Source organism: Biomphalaria glabrata, chromosome 11 (genome assembly GCF_947242115.1).
Source record: "Biomphalaria glabrata chromosome 11, xgBioGlab47.1, whole genome shotgun sequence".
Taxonomy (NCBI): domain Eukaryota; kingdom Metazoa; phylum Mollusca; class Gastropoda; family Planorbidae; genus Biomphalaria; species Biomphalaria glabrata.
Window position 1 is genome coordinate 16419452 of NC_074721.1, and position 21545 is coordinate 16440996.

Here is a 21545-nt window from a genome sequence, read left to right on the forward strand (position 1 = left end):
ATGATTTCGTATTAAAATCTCAACTTAAATAAACGAAATGAAAGCTAAAATCAGTCACTTAATTCCCTGGGGGGGGGGGGGATTTTATTTTGGAGGGGGGGGTTGAGCCCCAACCCTCCCCCCCCCTGGCTACGAGCATGAACAGGGCATATAAAGTACAGATAATGTTCTGATTAAAAATCTTAAGAAATAAAGGATTTGGATGTAAAGTTAGTTTGTATTTATTCAAATCGAACTTCTTAGCTAGTTTAGATGCAAAGAACACTCAACTTTAATTAAGCTCTTGAAAAAAAAAGTGTTTACAAATATTTTGACCAACAAATGCTTAGATTTGAATGTTCCACGTCGAAAAAGGGACGGCCAATGCATCACACCAGAGAGATTGACATGTATCTTGCTCAACTACATCCAATGAGAGAAGGCAAAATATTACTTAGGGCGGTCCACTAGCTTCATTGAGCGCCACGTCTAATGTTTGGAAAAGAGCATGCGCACAATCTAAGCAACATGTTCTTAAATACAGAAGAATAGCTCTGTTTCAGCATCCAGCTCTCATTGCAATACCACAGTGACAGAACAGTGCGCTCTCTGTAAGTAGTTTCAATTTCGCTAGTTGCTCTTTTTCAAGACTATATAATAATAATAATATTAATAATAATAAATTAAAAGAGGACTTTCTTGGTAAATATAAGCAAAGAGTTAATAAAATCCTCAACACCAAACTGTCTGGCAGTAATCTCATCACTGCAATAAACAACTGGGCCGTCCCAGCGCTCCTTTACACGTTCGGTATGATCAAATGGACTGACACCGACCTACATGACATTGACAGACTCACTAGAAAATTACTAACCAAGTTTCGATGCATACACCCCAAGTCCTCCACCATAAGGTTATACCTGCCCAGGAAGGATGGGGGTCGTGGATTGCAGAACATCTTCAAATTGTGTAAGATGCAAGTTTTAAAAATACGATCAAAACTGCTCGCCTCCAGCAACAAATTAGTTTCCTTTCTACGCAAATATGACTGCGAAGCAACCCCTGAGAACCTACACAATGCTGATGTCAATGTCGGTTTGGATGACGTAGGGCATGAGATTCGCCAATGGTAAGAAAAAACACTCCACGGAAAATTTCCGGCTTCATTACATGGGGACAACATCGACAAGGCTGCTTCCTTAACATGGCTCAAAGCAGGTCATCTCTACCCTGAAACAGAAGGCTTTGTTACAGCAATACAGGACAGAGTAATCAGGACAAAAAATTACGAGAAGCATATCCTGAAACTCAATGTTGTCGACAAATGCCGAAAATGTGGAAATGTGAGCGAGTCGATTAAACATATTATGGCAGGATGTCCAACCCTATTAGAATCAGCCTACCTAGGTCGCCATAAACAAGTTGCAAAGGTAATACACCAACACCTAGCTTTGACGTACAAATTGATCGGTAAGGACACTCCCCCTTATTATAAATACTCTCCGAAAGAGGTTCTCGAGTCTACTGAACATCTGCTGTACTGGGATAGGCCAATTCTGACCGACAAAACGGTAGATTTCAATCGCCTGGATCTGCTGTTCATTGATAAAAAAGAAAAAACCGCTACCATTATCAATATCGCCGTACCACTGTCTCATAATTTAAGAAAAACTGAGATAGAAAAACAAAGAAAATATGAGAACCTAGGCTTGGAGATTAAGCGTCTATGGAAATTGTCCAAAAAAACAATATACCCCATTGTTATATCAACCGAGGGGGTAATAACAACTGTACTCACAGACACCTTCAAGGCCCTTAACATTCATAGGAACATCTTCGTTGCCTGTCAGAGGGCGGTACTGCTGCAGACCTGCCACATCACCAGAAAATTCCTCAGTGGAAACTGTTAAAGGGACTACGATGAATTTTGTTTCTCTTTAGCGAAAATCGACCCTGGGAGCGCCAGAGAATGACTACCCGTTCATTTCTAACATAATAATAATCATAATCATAATCTTTATTATCAATTTGTCTTACATTTTGGCTTTACACCAAGCAAAACATAATAATTATAAAAAAAAAACATTCACACCATACTCACTCATAATTTACATGCGAACAATTTACATTATATCATATACTTTTCATTTCTGTATTTGATTGCCAGGAGATCAAACGAGTCTCTACTTCTGTTTGTCTTTGCTATCCGTGTGTTTATTGTCTCATTACATCCTGCCAATGCTCACATGATACTTTGGATGTACCGCTCCAAACACTTTTTTTTTTGCTCATTCAATAGCCCACATTTCAACAACCCCCGTTTAGTTAAAGTATTGTGGTATATATAATGTTTAATTGACTGGAACGGCCAGCTTTAAATTGACCTCACAATCTCATTCATTTCTGGTCTGACAACTCTATATCACTTGTTTTTTTCTTTATAATTTTTTTTTTGTCTTGAGCCCCCCCCCCCCCCCTTTTTTAATCGCCCCTCAAAACATTTGAATTTTAGTATTAGGTATCTGTTACATCTAATGGCACGGCCCGCTTTACAATGCTCCCTTTCCGAAAACACATTTTTACCAGTGAATCACATTACCAATATCATAACCCCCCCCCCCACACACACACACACATAATTCTACGCCTTTTAAAATAGTCCTACATACATTATGACTTTTTTCTCCACTTTTCAATTCACTCAGGGGGCCTAAAAATCCCAAAATTTAAAATTCTAGTCTTCAACGGGTTTCGAAAACAGGATCCCAGGTTCGGAAGCCAAGCGTTTAACCACTCAACCACCACGCCCTTCATTCAATATAACCCTCTATCCCCAAACTACTCATTATGTGTATGTTTACTCTAATGAAACTCCAATAGTTATGCAGAGTGTAAACTGTTTCTAATGAAATCATGAGTTAAACTATTGTGAAAGTATCTGCTATACGGAGACTGATGTAACAAGGAGAAAGTCCATTTCAGTTGACGTAATAAAAAGAGCAGTGAATATCCATATTGTAAAATTTAGCAATCATTGCATCACCTCAATTATTAAATCACCTTACTATAATTTTTTTTTATTGTATACATATTTGTATTTTTGAATATCCAATTATACAATTAATACAACAATAAGATCAGATAAGAAAAATTGAAAAGTGTTTTTGCTGTTATTTCATCACATTTAAACTTGGTGTTCTATTGTAATTTAAATCTAAATCTCTATATTGATATTTGTATAACATTTTATTGATATTACCAAAGAAGAAAGAGGACTTTTAATATGTCAATCAAAACATTTAACAATGTTATTTTTAATTTTAAAAAAGGATATTAACAAAATGGATAAGTTCATTATAGACAATGTACTTTTAAACAGTACTGATTTCAATTTTACCTTATTGAAAGAAACATTAACATGTTTCTTCACTTAAAAACTTGTTTGTGTTATCAGTAACTTAAAAGATTCTCATCTCAACAAAGACATAAATAGACCTAACGTAAACTATACATCTGCCATTTCTTTAAGACCAGAAAACAGAAATTCAACATTCCATGCTCCTTCTACTAAAATGCTAAATATTTGTTGGCAACTCAGCAGAAGCAATCGCCTAGCAAACGATTACAATAGTAATAGACATGGAAATTATTATAATAACCGTAGACCATAACATAATCGAAATTATCAATTAATACAGAATTATGTTTCGACTATTTAGAAGATTCATATCTCCAAATAGCGGCCCTATTGTTGATTGCTCACTCACTTGGAGCTTTACTCAATAGCTAATGATACATATAGCTAGTATTCTATTTTGATATTAAACTGCAGCCGTTGAATAGATTCTCTGTGAATAATTGGTACAATTACAACTACTGTAATAGGAAAACCTAATGCCCCATTGATGGAAGTCAATATTTCTTCTGTTAAACCAAATAGACGTTTCCAATCAAGTCAGCTTACATCATGAAAAAGGTCTCATATCGTTAGAGCTATAAATAAGGAAGAATTGTCTGATTTACCATTGTAATAACGGTCTCGAGTCTGGGTCTGTGGACTTTGCCCGGATCAGAAAGTTGTTCGAAGCGGATGCTAGCAACCAAATCTTTCAGTTCAACACATGGAAAGTCAAAGAGAAAACAAAAAGTCAACTTAGAATGATGATCACTTTATAACCATTTCAAAAGCGACGAAGGGAATATGCCTATATCGTCGTTTAACTAAATAATTAAGCCAAATAAAAAAAAATTCAGTGGTCAAATACTGACGAACTCTTGAGAAGCTAATACGTTTTTCAGTTTTCTTTATTCCCTAACAAATCCTAGTCTTTGTTTTTGGCATGACGTCATGGGATATATAAAAATTAAATCAAAATAAACAAAACAAAATGAATCTCAACAAAGAGATACTGCCTTTGCAAACTTGTCTAGCTATTCACATTGTATTTGAGTTTGTGTTTGTAGAGATGCTGGCTAGGATATAAGATAACTGTTTTTTTTAAATGAATAAATTTTTTGTTTCAAGACCAATAGTTTGGCTTTTCCAAATAGGCCGGTACAATTGGAAAATAGCCCATACTTTTTCTATTCGGCATACTATGACAGGATAGGCATCGCGATTGTTCATAGAGATCCTGTCTATCTTTGCAGACTGGTGTAGCTGATCACATTCTGTTTGTGTTTGTAGAGATGCTGTCTATCTTTGCAGACTGGTGTAGCTGATCACATTCTGTTTGTGTTTGTAGAGATGCTGTCTATCTTTGCAGACTGGTGTAGCTGATCACATTCTGTTTGTGTACCTAAAGATGCTGTCTATCTTTGCAGACTGGTGTAGCTGATCACATTCTGTTTGTGTTTGTAGAGATGCTGTCTATCTTTGCAGACTGATCTAGCTGATCACATTCTGTTTGTGTTTGTAGAGATCCTGTCTATCTTTGCAGACTGATCTAGCTGATCACATTCTGTTTGTGTTTGTAGAGATCCTGTCTATCTTGCAGACTGATCTAGCTGATCACATTCTGTTTGTGTTTGTAGAGATGCTGCCTTACTTTGCAGACTGATCTAGCTGATCACATTCTGTTTGTGTTTGTAGAGATCCTGTCTATCTTTGCAGACTGGTGTAGCTGATCACATTCTGTTTGTCTTCCTAAAGATACTGTCTATCTTTGCAGACTGGTGTAGCTGATCACATTCTGTTTGTGTTTGTAGAGATGCTGTCTATCTTTGCAGACTGGTGTAGCTGATCACATTCTGTTTGTGTTTGTAGAGATGCTGTCTATCTTTGCAGACTGGTGTAGCTGATCACATTCTGTTTGTGTACCTAAAGATGCTGTCTATCTTTGCAGACTGGTGTAGCTGATCACATTCTGTTTGTGTACCTAAAGATGCTGTCTATCTTTGCAGACTGGTGTAGCTGATCACATTCTGTTTGTGTTTGTAGAGATGCTGTCTATCTTTGCAGACTGATCTAGCTGATCACATTCTGTTTGTGTTTGTAGAGATCCTGTCTATCTTTGCAGACTGATCTAGCTGATCACATTCTGTTTGTGTTTGTAGAGATCCTGTCTATCTTTGCAGACTGATCTAGCTGATCACATTCTGTTTGTGTTTGTAGAGATGCTGCCTTACTTTGCAGACTGATCTAGCTGATCACATTCTGTTTGTGTTTGTATGAATGCTGTCTATCTATGCAGACTGGTGTAGCTAATCACATTCTGTTTGTGTTTGTAGAGATGCTGTCTATCTTTGCAAACTGATCTAGCTGATCACATTCTGTTTGTGTTTGTATGAATGATGTCTATCTATGCAGACTGGTGTAGCTAATCACATTCTGTTTGTGTTTGTAGAGATGCTGTCTATCTTTGCAAACTGATCTAGCTGATCACATTCTGTTTGTGTTTGTAGAGATGCTGTCTATCTTTGCTAACTTGCCTAGCTGATCACATTCTGTTTGTGTTTGTAGAGATGCTGTCTATCTTTGCAAACTGATCTAGCTGATCACATTCTGTTTCTGTTTGTAGAGATGTTGTCTATCTTTGCAGACTGGTGTAGCTTATCACATTCTGTTTGTGTTTGTAGAGATGCTGCCTTACTTTGCAGATTGATCTAGCTGATCACATTCTGTTTGTGTTTGTATGAATGATGTCTATCTATGCAGACTGGTGTAGCTAATCACATTCTGTTTGTGTTTGTAGAGATGCTGTCTATCTTTGCAAACTGATCTAGCTGATCACATTCTGTTTGTGTTTGTAGAGATACTGTCTATCTCTGCAGACTGGTCTAGCTGATCACATTCTGTTTGTGTTTGTAGAGATGCTGTCTATCTTTGCAGACTGGTGTAGTTAATCACATTCTGTTTGTGTTTGTAGAGATTCTGCCTTTTTTCACAGACTGGTCTAGCTGATCACATTCTGTTTGTGTTTGCAGAGATGCTGGCTATCTTTGCAGACTGATCTAGCTGATCACATTCTGTTTGTGTTTGTAGAGATGCTGTCTATCTTTGCTAACTTGCCTAGCTGATCACATTCTGTTTGTGTTTGTAGAGATGCTGTCTATCTTTGCAGACTGGTGTAGCTGATCACATTCTGTTCGTTTTTGTAGAGATACTGTCTTTCTTTGCAAACATGTCTAGCTGATCACATTCTGTTTGTGTTTGTAGAGATGCTGTCTATCTTTGCAGACTGATCTAGCTGATCACATTCTGTTTGTGTTTGTAGAGATGCTGTCTATCTTTGCAGACTGATCTAGCTGATCACATTCTGTTTGTGTTTGTAGAGATCCTGTCTATCTTTGCAGACTGATCTAGCTGATCACATTCTGTTTGTGTTTGTAGAGATGCTGTCTATCTTTGCTAACTTGCCTAGCTGATCACATTCTGTTTGTGTTTGTAGAGATGCTGTCTATCTTTGCAAACTGATCTAGCTGATCACTTTCTGTTTCTGTTTGTAGAGATGTTGTCTATCTTTGCAGACTTGTCTAGCTGATCACATTCTGTTTGTGTTTGTATGAATGCTGTCTATCTATGCAGACTGGTGTAGCTAATCACATTTTGTTTGTGTTTGTAGAGATGCTGTCTATCTTTGCAAACTGATCTAGCTGATCACATTCTGTTTGTGTTTGTATGAATGCTGTCTATCTATGCAGACTGGTGTAGCTAATCACATTCTGTTTGTGTTTGTAGAGATGCTGTCTATCTTTGCAGACTGGTGTAGCTGATCACATTCTGTTTGTGTTTGTAGAGATGCTGTCTATCTTTGCAGACTGGTCTAGCTGATCACATTCTGTTTGTGTTTGCAGAGATGCTGGCTATCTTTGCAGACTGGTCTAGCTGATCACATTCTGTTTGTGTTCGTAGAGATGCTGTCTATCTTTGCAGACTGGTGTAGCTGATCACATTCTGTTCGTGTTTGTAGAGATACTGTCTTTCTTTGCAAACATGTCTAGCTGATCACATTCTGTTTGTGTTTGTAGAGATGCTGCCTGTCTTTGCAGACTGGTCCAGCTTATTACATTTTGTTCGTGTTTGTAGAGATACTGTCTATCTTTGCAAACATGTCTAGCTGATCATATTCTGTTTGTGTTTGTAGAGATGCTGCCTATTTTTGCAGACCGTCCAGCTTATCACGTTATATTTGAGATTAATGAGGGACACCCATTTAACCTTTATCAGTGCAAGTCAGTCAAGCGATTTAAATTCATGCCATGCCTAGATCATTGTTTTCGTCATCACGTAGTCGATGGATTGGAGGAAAAGAGAAGTAGAGAGATGCACACTCACTCCTGTCTAAATGTTAAATAACTCCTTCATTCAAAAGCTGGATTGTCTGTAGAGTTGTCGTAATATCTGGACGAAGTATTCAAAGATGACTTAGTCTCTATTTTTCATGAGCACTTTTCAACTCTCTTATACGTTGGTATTCGAGACTTTGTTTTATTATGTTTCATGGTACGAAGATCTACTTAGCACACAATCTGCCTGTTGGAAAGCTTGCGTCCTCACCTCTGACCTTCTTGTCCACAGCCTGTTAAAGTCGTTTCCTTAGAAAAGTGTAAAATTTGCACCACTGTGAAAAGAATGGTAATGCTCCTCCAGTTATTGCAATCTGCGGATTTCTCTTTTTTAGGCAGTTTTACAATAGCTTTTTTTTGCCAGTCCTTGAGGCCTTAGATATTTTCTAACAGAAATAAAAGAGAAGGGTCCTTTAGATCACAAGGCAATAATATACTAATAAAGGCAGCTAGGCAGTGGAAATAATGACAGTACTACCGCACAGTTAGGCAGTAAACGTAACGACAGGAACTATAGCCTGCAATTACAAATACATAAAACATAAGACATAATAACAAAATAATAATGAATTAGATCTAGACTAACACATACAAAATAATACAGACATAAGGTAATATTCACTACCAGCCTGTAGCTAATGAAAGCAATACCGGAGTAAAAGTTAATGTTTATGCCACAACACCAGTTGGGCTAGACAACAATAACAAATCTAGATTTGGCTTAACAAAGCCGCCATCATGGAGCGTTGAGTAGGACACAGCCATCTTCTACATTAAAAATTAAAATCGGCAACATGCCAACTTAATGGAGTGGTTATCCTAGCAATAAGATATTAATAAAAATACATAGGGGACATAAAATATTTACACATGGACAAACAATAAGGGGATCATTAAGGATGACGCAAGGGGGTGACGCTACTCAAGTTTACGGAACATCCGGTTCCATCAGAGGTAATCATGGCTAATTAACTAGCCAGTGATGTCACTCTACTAATCACTACTAATCAGTCTACATCTAGACTATAACAGTAGATGTAGGAATAACTAATACAAATATAAACTAAAGAAGTAGCAATAAAAACATTTTCCAACTTACAGGCGGTCCCAGCTGAAATTACACTACACACAATTAACTTTACACAGGCACTACTGTCAGCACTGACCACTGGTCAAGACAAAAGAGGGCTCAACGTGGTTCCGGAGCTAGCTATAACTGGTCAGCGCGAAAATATCGGAGAGCATGACGTCACGCTAATTACCTAAAACTAAACTGGACTACTGATTTCCCTAATTTGTACCTAGCCGTACGCTATAATAAAATCTAGTTAAATTACTAAAGACACGGACTACACAACATTATATACCAAATTAAACAGCATTAAAAAGAGAACCTTAAAATTTAATTTTACAAAAATACAAAAAGGAAGAAGAAAGATATTTATGTTCTAAACTCGTACAGGGACCCTATACAGCTTCTAGACTTGCACTTAGACTGAAATTAGAAAATAACTACTAACCTAACCTAAGCGCTAAAGACAAAAATACGTAGAACTAATCAGGGACAAAGAAATGGAAACAGTGCCAACAACTCTAAGGCTAGTTAACTATTTTTAAAACTACTTTTCCTCTACGAGTAAAACACAAATAACAGAAAAAGACTGAAACTAGCAGAAGTTATAAATAGCGGAAACTACAAACACACAGCACTGACCTATGCAAGAAGAAAAGACACTAAATTAAATTATTCTAGCCTGGCCTATATAAAGTAAACAGATCGAAATACAGATAAAAATAGATAACAAATAGACCTGGGGTCGCACGCTCACATCAAAAACAGCTATAATGACTTTCCTAGAAATTTAACAGTTTTTAATATTGCTGAGAAAAGAATTACTAGCTCGATGGCCACAAGGAGAAAACTCTAGTCTGACCGTTATAAGTTTTCAAAAACAAAATAACAAACTTGGCTATAGACTATATCTAGGTCTAGAGCCAACATGGCGTAGTCAGCCGTAATTATTTATAGCTAAGTACATTTAAATTTGCTTACATTTTATTGAAGTTTATAAGTGTTGCTTATATTTTTACGTAAATCTAATATAGATTGTATCTAGATTTTAGCTCTACAAGTACATCTAGACTAAATCTTAAGAGTTCTAAATCACAACTTTAATTCTAGTGTTAGATTCCATAGTTCATATGACAAGCATTCCAATAAATGATCGCCCAGGTTTGTCTTCATCGCTGGCCTCATCAAAAAACTCGTCAGTTCAAGTAGCAGACTGTGTCAAGGGTTCGACATTGAATATATATATATATATATAATTTTATTATATTTGAATTTAAAAAATGAAGATATTGTCTTTTTTAAATTTTTTATTATTTATGTTTTATTGATTCGTGTTTTGTTACGTTAAATAAATAATTGTTTCAATTTACAATTGGATTTTGAAAATATATGGGAGAAATAACGCATATATATATATATATATATATATATATATATATATCTTAGGGGACAAAACCCCACATATATCGCCTTATTAGTGAATACTGAAGGGTCATTTCCCTTGCAGGTATCAAACAAATAATTAAGTAGTTGATTAATTTTATTGATTCATGTATTGTCTTTAGCTCTAATTGATTGCTCAAAGTTTTAACTTAAAGTTTTAACTTAATTCGAGAATATTGATATGCGAGAAATATCGTGTGAAACTTTGTACATGACTGCCAAAAAGAGTAAATTGACGTCAGCTGTTTAACTTTATTCATTGAACTTTAACAGCTCTTGTTTGTATTTCTTTGAAATCTAAACATCAAAAGCCAACATTCGGCTAAAACAACAACAAAAATACGGATATATCGGTTTCAATATTTGTTCTCAGCACAATCTCTTGAAATAATAAAAAAACATTTTTTAAAGACAAAAAAAAAGACTTAAAATACAAATATTTAGAAATATTCTTTATTTTCTTCCAAGGAATCTTTCCAATATGTTTGGGAAATATCTGCTTGTGATTTTCGTCTTACTCGTGCTGCACTATTTAGCTGCTGATGAAAGGTAAATATAAACTTTAAAGTACATGTTCTCAATTGCTTAAGCATTTGGAAATTTAAAGATGTATAGCTTAAAGACCGCCTGCTATGGTGAATAAAATGCTAGATAATCTTGTCATGGTCTGCTAGAAGTCGCATTAATTGTTTGATAATGTGTAAGCTCAAACTGGCCAGACCATTGGTATCAGGCTTTCCAATCTTACGACATGGTCAAATTGGCTTTCAGAATTTCCAACTTTATGGCATTGCCAAATTGGCTATCAGGCTTTAAAAGATTTACAACATTTACTAACAGGCACAAAACACAGAGAAAACTTAGAGACGCGAACAAAGAAACAAATTGAAAAGAGAGAAAGAGACAAAAAGATAAACTGAAAGCAAAAGGGAGACACAAACTTTAACAGGCAAGGAGAGAGAGAAGAAGTTACAGAGAGAGAGAGAAAGAGAGAGAAAATTGCTGTGCTCTAGGCATTTGCAAAAAAGACCTGGAAAGATGGTCATCTGCCTAGGGACACAAAACGTTCCTCGAAACGTTCCACCATTTTTCCTATACCAAAAAGGTAAAAGATGCTTCCTCTGCTGAGAGCTACAGACCCATCTAACTTACAACTAGTGTGTGAAAGATGTCTGAGAAAATGATAAATGAGCGTCTGGTTTGGTACTTTGAGAGTGCCCGGAACAGGCTGGTTTCACGGCTCAAATGTCCGCTATAGAGCAAGTCAACATCTTTGTGCAGAATGTAGCAGAAGGATTCCAAAGGACCGAAAGCACATACGCAGTCTTCATTGACTTAAAACAGGCATTTGATAAAGTATGGCTGCCTGGTTTGCTTCATAAGATACGAGTCGTGGGGGTGCGGGGACGGATATATTACTGGATTAGAGACTTCCTACAATACCGTACAACAAGAACCATAATGTACGGAGAAGTCTCAGGGGAAATGACCCAGAGCATGGCCTCCCCCAGAGCTCTGTTCTGTCATGCGTCTCCTTCAAGGCCTTCATAAATTACCTAACGGCTTAGTTAAAATGTCAAAAGCTGCTATACGCTGATGATAATGCTCTTTGGAAATCTGGAAGGAGCGAAACTTCTATACAAAAAGTGTTGCAAGAAGATCTCCATATGCTCTGCTCATACAAACACAAAATGAAACATAGAGATAAACACCTCCAAGACGGTCTATTCTCTTTTTACGCTCGGGACTTCGGGACTGGCCTTTTCGAGCAGCATTTCCGGTTCTCCCTTAAAGGAGGGGTTCTCAGCACGGATAATCTACCCAATTACCTTGATGTAACTTTAGATCGCTAACTAAAAATGTGTGAGCACATCCAGGAAATTGCAAGAAAGGCCTCAGGGAAATTTGCATTGTGCGGAAGATGGCATCCACAAAGTGTGAAGCCCGAGCAGACATGCTTCGATCACTGTATTTAGGGGCAGTTCAACCGTAGATAGACTTGAGTCTACATGAGCGAATCTATGGCTCTAGGACAGTTCTTAACAACACTAAGATTTGTTTGTGGAAACTTTAGGACAAGCCCAGTAATAATGGTTAATGTAGGTCCACTAAACATTAGGACGGAGCGGTATAATAGGCTGGATGAATTTTCATTTGTGAGACAATAGCTTAATGCCCTGGACTGGTGTCCAAGACTGCTGAACCGTTGTCAGCACTGCCTGCTTCTCTTAGCGTAAGAAAAAAAATTAGAAGTCATTTCTTACCAATGCCGTCGGCTTGGCGGCTTTGTGCAATGCCCCGGTGTTTCTGGAAATACTGACCCAGAGACCTCTCAACCTTTATGACACGCTGTTACCTCTAGCGCGCCAAACTCCAGGTTTTTCGCCTCCATACCTAGCCTTGTGAGTCAGATGCAGTGGCTACTAGGCTCGCCAAGTTCCCCCACACACTGGGGGCGGAGTCGTGTGGCTTTATTTTTACATTGGTCACATGGCTTTTAAAACCATAACCGAAAACCGGTCCCTTTTGGCAAGCTCGAGGGGGTTCATTCGGCAACTACGATGAGGTAGGAGCTGGAACTGCCGGGGGAGCCGGAACTGCAGGTCTCTCCACCAACTGACAAAACATTCAACTTTTTCATCGCCTTCATCCTTGGTATCGTCCAACGAACCCAGAAATACTCTTGAAAAATAGACCCTAACGCCAATAAGCTAAGTCATTCATCAAACAACCTTCAAATTCTAGTACTGGAGACCTTTAATGCCAAGCGCAATTTATGCGTATACTGATGTTAGGCAATCACTTATGTGCACATAATTTGTAGAATAGTCACAGTCAAAGAGTGAAGCCGCATGTTAGCCAACCACTACTGTGAATTATTATTTGCACAAACGCATTCTCCTGACGTCTTTGTCTATTCATCCTATTGAATGCCAATTTAGACTTGTGTAGAGCAAGTATGTTTTTATTTGGTATATTAATCCTAATAATTACTTATATGTAAAGAGAAACCTCTTGTAGACTGTAGTAGGACTGTATCGGTAAAAAAAAAAAGACGTCAAAACAACGATGGTTTTAGGAAATTTGCACACAAACTGTTGTTGCATATACATATTAAAATGTTTAATTTATTTTGAATATTGTTTTTACTAGGTTGATATTTTTATATGAATTAATAAGCCCTAATTACATTGAAAATGCACCCAAGAAAAAAAAAGGTACATTAAACCCCGTTAGTGAAATGCGTCTCATATGTTAAAAAAGGGAAATTTAGGTGTCGCCCGCGGAGAAAAATACGTTCATTAAATAATATTAAATTTATTCAATTACGATCCTAGATAATTTTTACGGCACAATACAAAATCTGCTAATATACGGAATAACTTGTTGGCAAGGCAACGCTTCATCTAAACTGTTGCGCCGCCTAGAAAACATTATAAAAGGGCATCAAAAATCACATTCAAATATTATCATGTTTAACTCTTTTTCTCCGTAATTATTTTTCCAAATTCTGAAGGAATTCTTGATTTTGCTCATTTCCTTCTCACTCCCCTGTTATGAGTAAGCTTTCAATAACTTTGTCGTTTGTTTGAATGGGTTTTTTTTATTGGTAGAGAATTAAAATGGAAAGCATGCTCTTTTTATAGAACGCAAAGTAAATTATTATTTAATTTTGTAAAAATTTAAAATTAATTTAATTTGATGAGGTCAAGTTCGGGATGTTATCGTCAAATAGGAGAGAAAGAGTTCAAGGACAATTTTAAACAGAAATGCCCAAGAAAAATCGGAAAAATCTTTGAAGACAACAGCCTCTCGTTCATCATAGCTACGTCAAGTCGCCGCCAGGTGGGCGACTACTGTCAAATTAAGACAAGAACAGAGCGGTACAAAAACTCCTTCGTTCTTTCTTTTGTCAGACTATATCAACGCCACCCTTTGATCAGGAAACATGAAAATGACCAAGATGCCTGTGTGTGGTTGCTGAATGAGCTCTTTATGTTGTGTCTGTTCTATGTATGTGAATGGTTTTGTTGTGTTGTTTTTATATGAGAAAAAATTCCTTGTTGCTAGTGATGGCCAAAAGTTAACTAAAAAGTTCGAAACTTTTAGTTGAACTAAACAAAATTTGTTCAGGCCATTGCATAACTAGAAAATAAAAGTTTAGTTAAAATCGTAGTTAAATTAATTTTTTTTTAGTTACTAACTGAAGGTTAATTAAAATTTGTACAACTTTTCAACATGTGGTCAGGGTTGAAAAGCACATCCCTATTTTCTGGTCATGTGATATCAATAACTTTGATTATCAAAAAAATGATGAAGTTAACAACGATTTAGACAGTCTGCATTTGAAGAGGGTAAAGTAAGATGCTGGTAGAAGTTATGGGATTAAATATTTACAATTGAAAGTAGCAGTATAATAAAATGTTGTTAAACATATTTTCCTAAAAGCTTCTTTGCAATATTATGAATGGGGCTGTTCCGATTTTTTTTTTTTTTTGAAACACGTGGTGTTGTTTAATTTCAGTTTCTAGTGGGAGTTAGATTAGTGAGTTAGATCAATATTTAGTGGTTTCGATCAATTCATTTGCAGCAAACAATAATTTATGAACTGCAGGAACATCAAGTACACCCTTTTGATAGTCTTAAGACTTATTATTGAAATCTAAAAATCGACAGTTAGGCCTAGATTGATCTTAAAGCATTACGATAACCAACTCTATTAAAAAAATCTTAATTTACACCCTTTCTTGACCATAAAGTAAATAGACTTTGTCCAACTGATTTTAACGTCTGGTCAGCTAGATATGCACACGTATCTTATCTTATCTAATATAATACAGACGTTACTTCAAAAAAGAAGATAATTACGTCCTACGCGTCATGCATTTAGTCATGCATATTAACCAATGACTTAAATTCTGCCAAGTCCCTGGTTTTCTTGGCTAGCTCAGGCAACCCATTCCATGCTCTAATAGCACTAGGGAAGAAGGAGTATTTGTACAAATTAGTCCTAGCATATGGGACGAGGCCTAGTGTAGGCCTACTGTACGTGTGTAGTTGATGATACTACTAGACTACCTTGCATTTCTTTCATTACGCGTTATGCAATAGTGTTTTTGCTAAATGTGGAGTGGTCAGACGAGGCATGGCTTGTCAAGCATGTTCTTTACACTAAAATAGTTACACACCCTTCCTGACCAGAAAGTAAATAGATTGATTTGAACAACCTGGCCAAATAGACGTACATGTGTAGGCCTATATAGTGTACTGAGTGTGCAGTCCATAATGACAAGACCACCCTGTTTTTTTTCTATTGCGCGTTTAACGGTTATGTAATAGTGTTAGTATTTTTAGTGGTCAGTCAAAAAATAGCACATTGGCATGGTTAGTCAAGCATGTATTTTACACTATAAAATAGTTAAACGTTTAAATGTTTCTTAAAACTCTAACAATTTTGTTTCTATTTCATTGGTTACTAGATCTAATTTTTTAACTCTAATTGCATGTTATTTAATAAGATTTTAAAATTTACCGGTATAAGTAATTAAAATTTTCCGTTATATAATAAGTTAATGTAATTTATAAAAAAAATAGTACCATTCTTTTCTAAAGGTTTTAATTGAAGGCAAAAATACAAGCACACATATTTATTTAGACATCTTTTTTTTATTTTATTGTGCATTACCGTAACGTTTATGTAAGAAACATATTCCTTAGTACTAATTTTATTATGGATAGATATTTCTAGGTCCACCCCGCCCCCCCCCCCAAAAAAAGTTTATTATAGTTTAATTAATTTTTTTTAGGTTAGTTGAACTATACTTTGAAATTCATGATAAACTAATAGTTTAACTACTTTATTTTAGTTGATAACTAGTTTTAGTTTCACTTTTAAAAGTTTATTCAATTCCCATCACTACTTGTAACTGCAACAAATTTCCATAAGGAACAATAAAGCAGTCTTATCTTATCTTATATAATACAGACGTTCATGGGCGTAGCCAGGATTTTTTTTCGGGGAGGGTTTGGGGGGGGGGATTCCCCCTTGACCCCCCCCCCCCCCCCCGGCGGAAAAAAAATATATATTGTTACGAATCTCACTATCCAGGCTCTCTGCAAACTGCACCATACACCACCAACTTAAAGAACTTGACAAGTCAGGGCTCCAAAATAACGTAAAGGTTTAATGTCCATAAATAACAGCCAATACTGTACAATGGGCAGCACGTAGAACAGTACAAATAGCTCTGCGATAACAAATATCTCTCCGATAACACCGTTCCGCCGTATCAAGTCTTGCACTGGTCTCTCCGTCTTGTTCCGGGCTTGCACTGGGTTCAACAGTTCGGGACTGACTTCACACACTTGGGCTCGTTGTGTCGGACTCGATCACAGACCAAGATCAAGACGCCGTTCGTCTCAACTGTACTTGACAGTACTCCGCACTGAACCGTCGTAATGCTCCGTACAGAACCACACCGTTGAACTGTGCTGTAGTCGACCGTGTTCTGAACTCCTGTCGTGAACCTCCTTTCTGAACCTTCTGTCGTGAACCTTGCTGTATTGAGCCCCTTTTCTCAACCGTCTTGACTGCGACACCTCCGCTCTTATATAGGGTCCCTACTGGCCTTCTCGAACCGGACAGAACGCCGCTCGACCATTCTGGGTGGTCAGATGACTACATCCCTCGTGACACTCCTGAGCTCGGTTCACGATGTCGATCCTTCCCGAACCATCATGTTGATACTCGTCTCGGCCGATCGTCGAAACTCGTCACGGTTGACCGCTCGTCTAGCGCTGGCCTGGGGCGATTTGCGTCGGCTGACTACACACACACCACTACCCCCATCTGTGCCACCACCAGGTTTATAACAATATATATATATTTATATTTATATATATATATATATATATGTGTGTGTGTGTACATAATCTTTATTACATTCTGACCCTTTCGGAAGACGTTTATTGTTTATTGTATTGCTAGCAAGGGGTCTGGGGGAGTTCGCAGCGCTCCCCAGCGCGGGGCGAAGCCCCGCCGCCGAGCACTATTTCTGGTATTGAAAGCCAACAAAATGCATATTCTGAGGTATCTACAGTGCATTATCTTGCTATTAAAAGTTTATTTCAAAAACCTAATGTGCTATTCTTACTGACTTAGACCCTCTCGCGCCGTTCGGCGCATTTTCCGGCAAGCTGTTTACGCAACTCTTATTTTGCGTAATTCATTTTGTGTGAGAACATGTCCCGCAAAACCTCATGCGACGCTCTGTCACAACCTTACTAAGGATTCGACTCCCAATTCGGCATATGATTTCTTTGATTTAGACCCGATCTCTATGACTGACTCCTAAAATCTGTCTTAGTCATCTTTGTTGAGACACATTTAATGATTTTCAATTTCGGCACAAGACTATTCACACTTTATTAATGGAGCCCAAGCCACTGGTAGAAATTTGTAACCTTTCTTGACTACGCTCTTGGAATTACATGTCTGTATTTCGCTTTAGATTTTATATCGAAAAGGAAAGTTTTTTCGTCAAATCATCTGTTGAGGGGTTTTAAACTAAGAAATCTCTGGAGTTTTTTTGTTTTGTTTTTAATTCAAAACCCCATTTAGCTACGATCTTAGAATTTGGTGACTGTAGTTAACTTTAAAATAATATTGAAGAGAGAGGTTTTCAACTCTAAACGCTCTGTAGGGGAATTTTAAACTCAAAACCATCTGGAGGGGTTTTAAACTTTAAAGAAAAAGCCATCTGGAGGAGGGGGATTTAAACTCAAAACCCCTTTGGCTACGCTCATAGATTTTATAGTGTGTAATTAGCTTTTTTTTATATTGAAGAGGTACTTTTTAGCTTCAAACCTCAACTGGAGGGGAGGGGGGTTTAAAATCAAAACCCCTTTGGCTACGCTCATAGAATTTTGAGTGTGTAATTTGCTTTTTTTATATTGAAGAGGGGGTTTATCGTAAATTTTGGAGGGGGTTTTAAAATCAAAATCTTCCTCAACTGTGGTGTTGGAATTTGGGGATTGTTGTTTGCATTTTTTTTTTGTTTTGTTTTATAGAAGAGGGGGATTTAACTGCAAAAACCTCTGGTAGGGCGTTTAAAATTCAAAACCCCCTGTAGGGGTTTTAAACTCAAAGCCCCCTGGTAGAGGGATTTGTATCTCAAAACCCCCTGATAGGTGTTTTTTAAATCTCAAAACCCCCTGGTAGAGGGTTTTTAACTCAAAACTGCCTCGGCTGTGCTGTGGTAAGTGATGATTTAGTATTAAAATCTCACCTAAAATAAACAAAATGAAAGCAAAATTATCAGTCACTTAATTCCGTTCCCCCCTGCGGGGGGGGGGGGGGATTTCATTTCGGGGGGGGTTTGAACCCCAAGAACCCCCCCCTGGCTACGCCCATGCAGACGTTACTTCAAAAAAGAAGATGATTACGTCCTGAGTCTGAGTCTTAGTCGTTGACACCTTCATTTTGTTTCAGAACAAAAAATTTGTCTTGCAATATTTAAAAAAAAAAAAAAATTAGGAAAATGAAGCTAGCTTACACTCTTACATATTTGTAAGCATTTTAAATATACATTGAAAGTGAGTTATAGACCCAGGATTGTTTATACACTATAAGGATCTAAGATTGAAAAAAGTGTTTGGAAAGGAGATTAGGAAAAAAAATCAAAACTCATTTGCTCCACTCCAATGTTTTCATTTGAATTCTAAATTTTCCAAAACAATTTCTTCTCTTAATTAATAGCGACTAATTTATGCAAAAGAATAAACAGTTTAGAGATGTTACATAAAAACTCTCGCCATCCATCTTCACCTTCACTTATTTCAAAAGGTCAAAGGACAGTCTTTTTCCATTCCTTTGTCTTTTGCTATTCCTCTTTGTCTTTAGCCATGGAAAGAGCCTCTTCCAATGTTCCCCTTTTTTCATGTTGTCGCCATTTTCACGATCCTGATTTAAAAGTTGTTTTTTCTGAAATTGGAGGGTAGATAAAAAAAAAAACTATTCTCCAGGTGCGGGTCTTTTCCATGTCTAGTTCTGAAAGTCTACTTTACCAATAACAACATTAAGGCCTTTTTTTTTCTTTTTTTATAATTACATTTTTATCATTAAAATTATACATTTGTATGTCTATCATATTTTTCATAAACATCTTGGCATCTCAAGGCGGTCACAAAAGCTAGGTCAATCTGTCTAAATATTACGTCACACGTTGACACGAGGAAAAGATGAAAAGGCCAGACAGACGTGGATAGAAAAGTAGTTCAAGGTTACAGCAGAGAAATCTAATTTTAAATTTAAAAATTAATTTTTAAAAATTATTATATTAAATTAAAGGTGAAGGTGATTTGTGACGTAATAGTTCTAGATGGTTCTAGGGCTGGATATATAAGTGAAGAGAAGCTTATTTGAAATGAGAGCTAGTACATGTTGGTTAGAGAGTTGGATCTTGTAGTCGCTAGGATTAAAGCAAATAATTGGCTTATTTTTATTGATCATTATTATTGTATCCTGTATCTACGTTGTAAATAAACTGTACACTCATTCATTTTTCAAGTTCAAGTTTACACCACTACATTCAAGAAAGGTTTTAACTCTTTCTCTCCTAACTGACGATACCAATGTTGATTCCACCAGAATGTGGTAAATAATTAAGGAGAGAAAGAGTTAAATCAGCCTGTGTCACTTCATAGTTTCATAAAGTGTTTGAATTATAATTACGGCACCTCCGAATCCCCATATGTCACAAATATATCTCATCAAGAACATCAAGCTTAGCAATCCCAAGAAAAACAAAACGTGACTATGATTTATGTTGTAGGTATACCCTAACGTTTTTAAGACTTTGTATAAGGCATTTTAATAGCTTGAAACTTTTATATAGCATTGCTACTCCAGACACAAGCTGTAAACTTAAAGAAGAAAGATGTGTCTCGACAAAAGATTGTTGTGACAATGAAGAAAACGAATGCAGGTAAACTCTCATTCTTTCTAAAAATAATTTCACGTCTAACTAAAAAAAACAAGATTACAAAGAGAGTTTGTATTACACAAACTCAGAGGCGGCCCCCGTCGAAGTCGGATCCCTGTCGGATCTGCATATTCGCAAATAATATTCAAGAGGTGATTTAATTTTGATGGTCAAAAGTAATAATGTTTCAAAGATTCATTTGCCGTAAATTTAAATTTAAATTTAATAAAAAAATAGATTAGTTTTAGTATATTATAACATTGCAATATTGATCAAAACGTTTGGAAATGAAAATCTACACTATTTTTTACACTTTAAGTTTAGAAATTGAAATTCTACATCTTAATCTAGTCTATTTTAGTCTAAACTAGATCTAGAAATTTTAGATCTAAACTCTAAAATAATTTTAATTAGAATATAAATCCAGATCTAGATATACTGTAATAAAAATCTAGATCTAGTTTTAAAAATTTAGATTAGATCTAAATCAAGATATCATTCCTTTTTTAAACGCGAGTCACATAACAAGGCTTAATAAACATTATGTTTTAACTCTCTAAAGCAGGCACTTAACAAAAGACAGGTCGGCAACAGTAAACGATATATTTATTTAGTATAACTAGTATAAGCATCAACAAATAGTAATAGTTACTAGTTAGACTTGGACGTCTGCTATAAAGTCACAGGGAGTAATATGTCTTAAGTTCTAAGAGTCCTACTTCATACCAGAACACAGAACAGACCACCGACACACTTCCCAGTGTCGCTCCAGGTCTCCCACACAGTTTCCTAGAATCACACAGGACAACACTCAGCACCAGACTGTTCAGACTCCCATGACCCCTAGCCGGCTCACAACAGTCCTTCTTCCTGTCTCAATATGTCTTTCACTAGTCGTGTTCAGGAGTGCTCAGATGCACACCATTAGTGTAGCGCGGGAGCGTGGTTACAACAATTACTATACCGAGTTCTTTTAGCATTTCATTTGAAGAATTAAATACATATAACGTCAGAGGGAAAAAAAACACTACGTCACACGGCCTAGCTAGACTAAAAATCGCCTTCATCAATACGAGCCATTTATAGAGTGTTCATAGACTTTGGTGCACCGAGTGCGTTTTTTTTAGCATTTCATTTAAAGAATTCATTCCATATGACGTCAAAGGAAAAAAAAAACACTACGTCACACGGCTTAGTTAGACTAAAATATGTTTTCATCAATACGAGCAATTTTTCGAGGGTTAATAGACATTAGTGCACCGAGTTCGTTCTTTTAGCAT

General features: G+C 36.6%; 1 protein-coding gene across 2 annotated transcripts in view; it reads left to right on the top strand.

Annotated features, from left to right (window-relative positions):
• The first annotated feature begins 430 nt into the window (after nucleotides 1–430).
• The window catches only part of LOC106072964 (exported protein YdbA-like), a 56178-nt gene continuing 35063 nt past the window's right edge, over nucleotides 431–21545 (top strand). The window contains exons 1-4 of one of the 2 annotated variants that reach the window (XM_056004101.1): nucleotides 507–590; nucleotides 10001–10063; nucleotides 10751–10831; nucleotides 20179–20268. In XM_056004101.1, the coding sequence (XP_055860076.1) occupies nucleotides 10764–10831; nucleotides 20179–20268 (158 nt within the window). In that variant the 5' untranslated portion in view covers nucleotides 507–590; nucleotides 10001–10063; nucleotides 10751–10763. Of the gene's footprint in view, nucleotides 591–10000; nucleotides 10064–10750; nucleotides 10832–20178; nucleotides 20269–21545 lie in introns of both variants that reach the window. The other variant, XM_056004100.1, reaches the window with a different exon arrangement.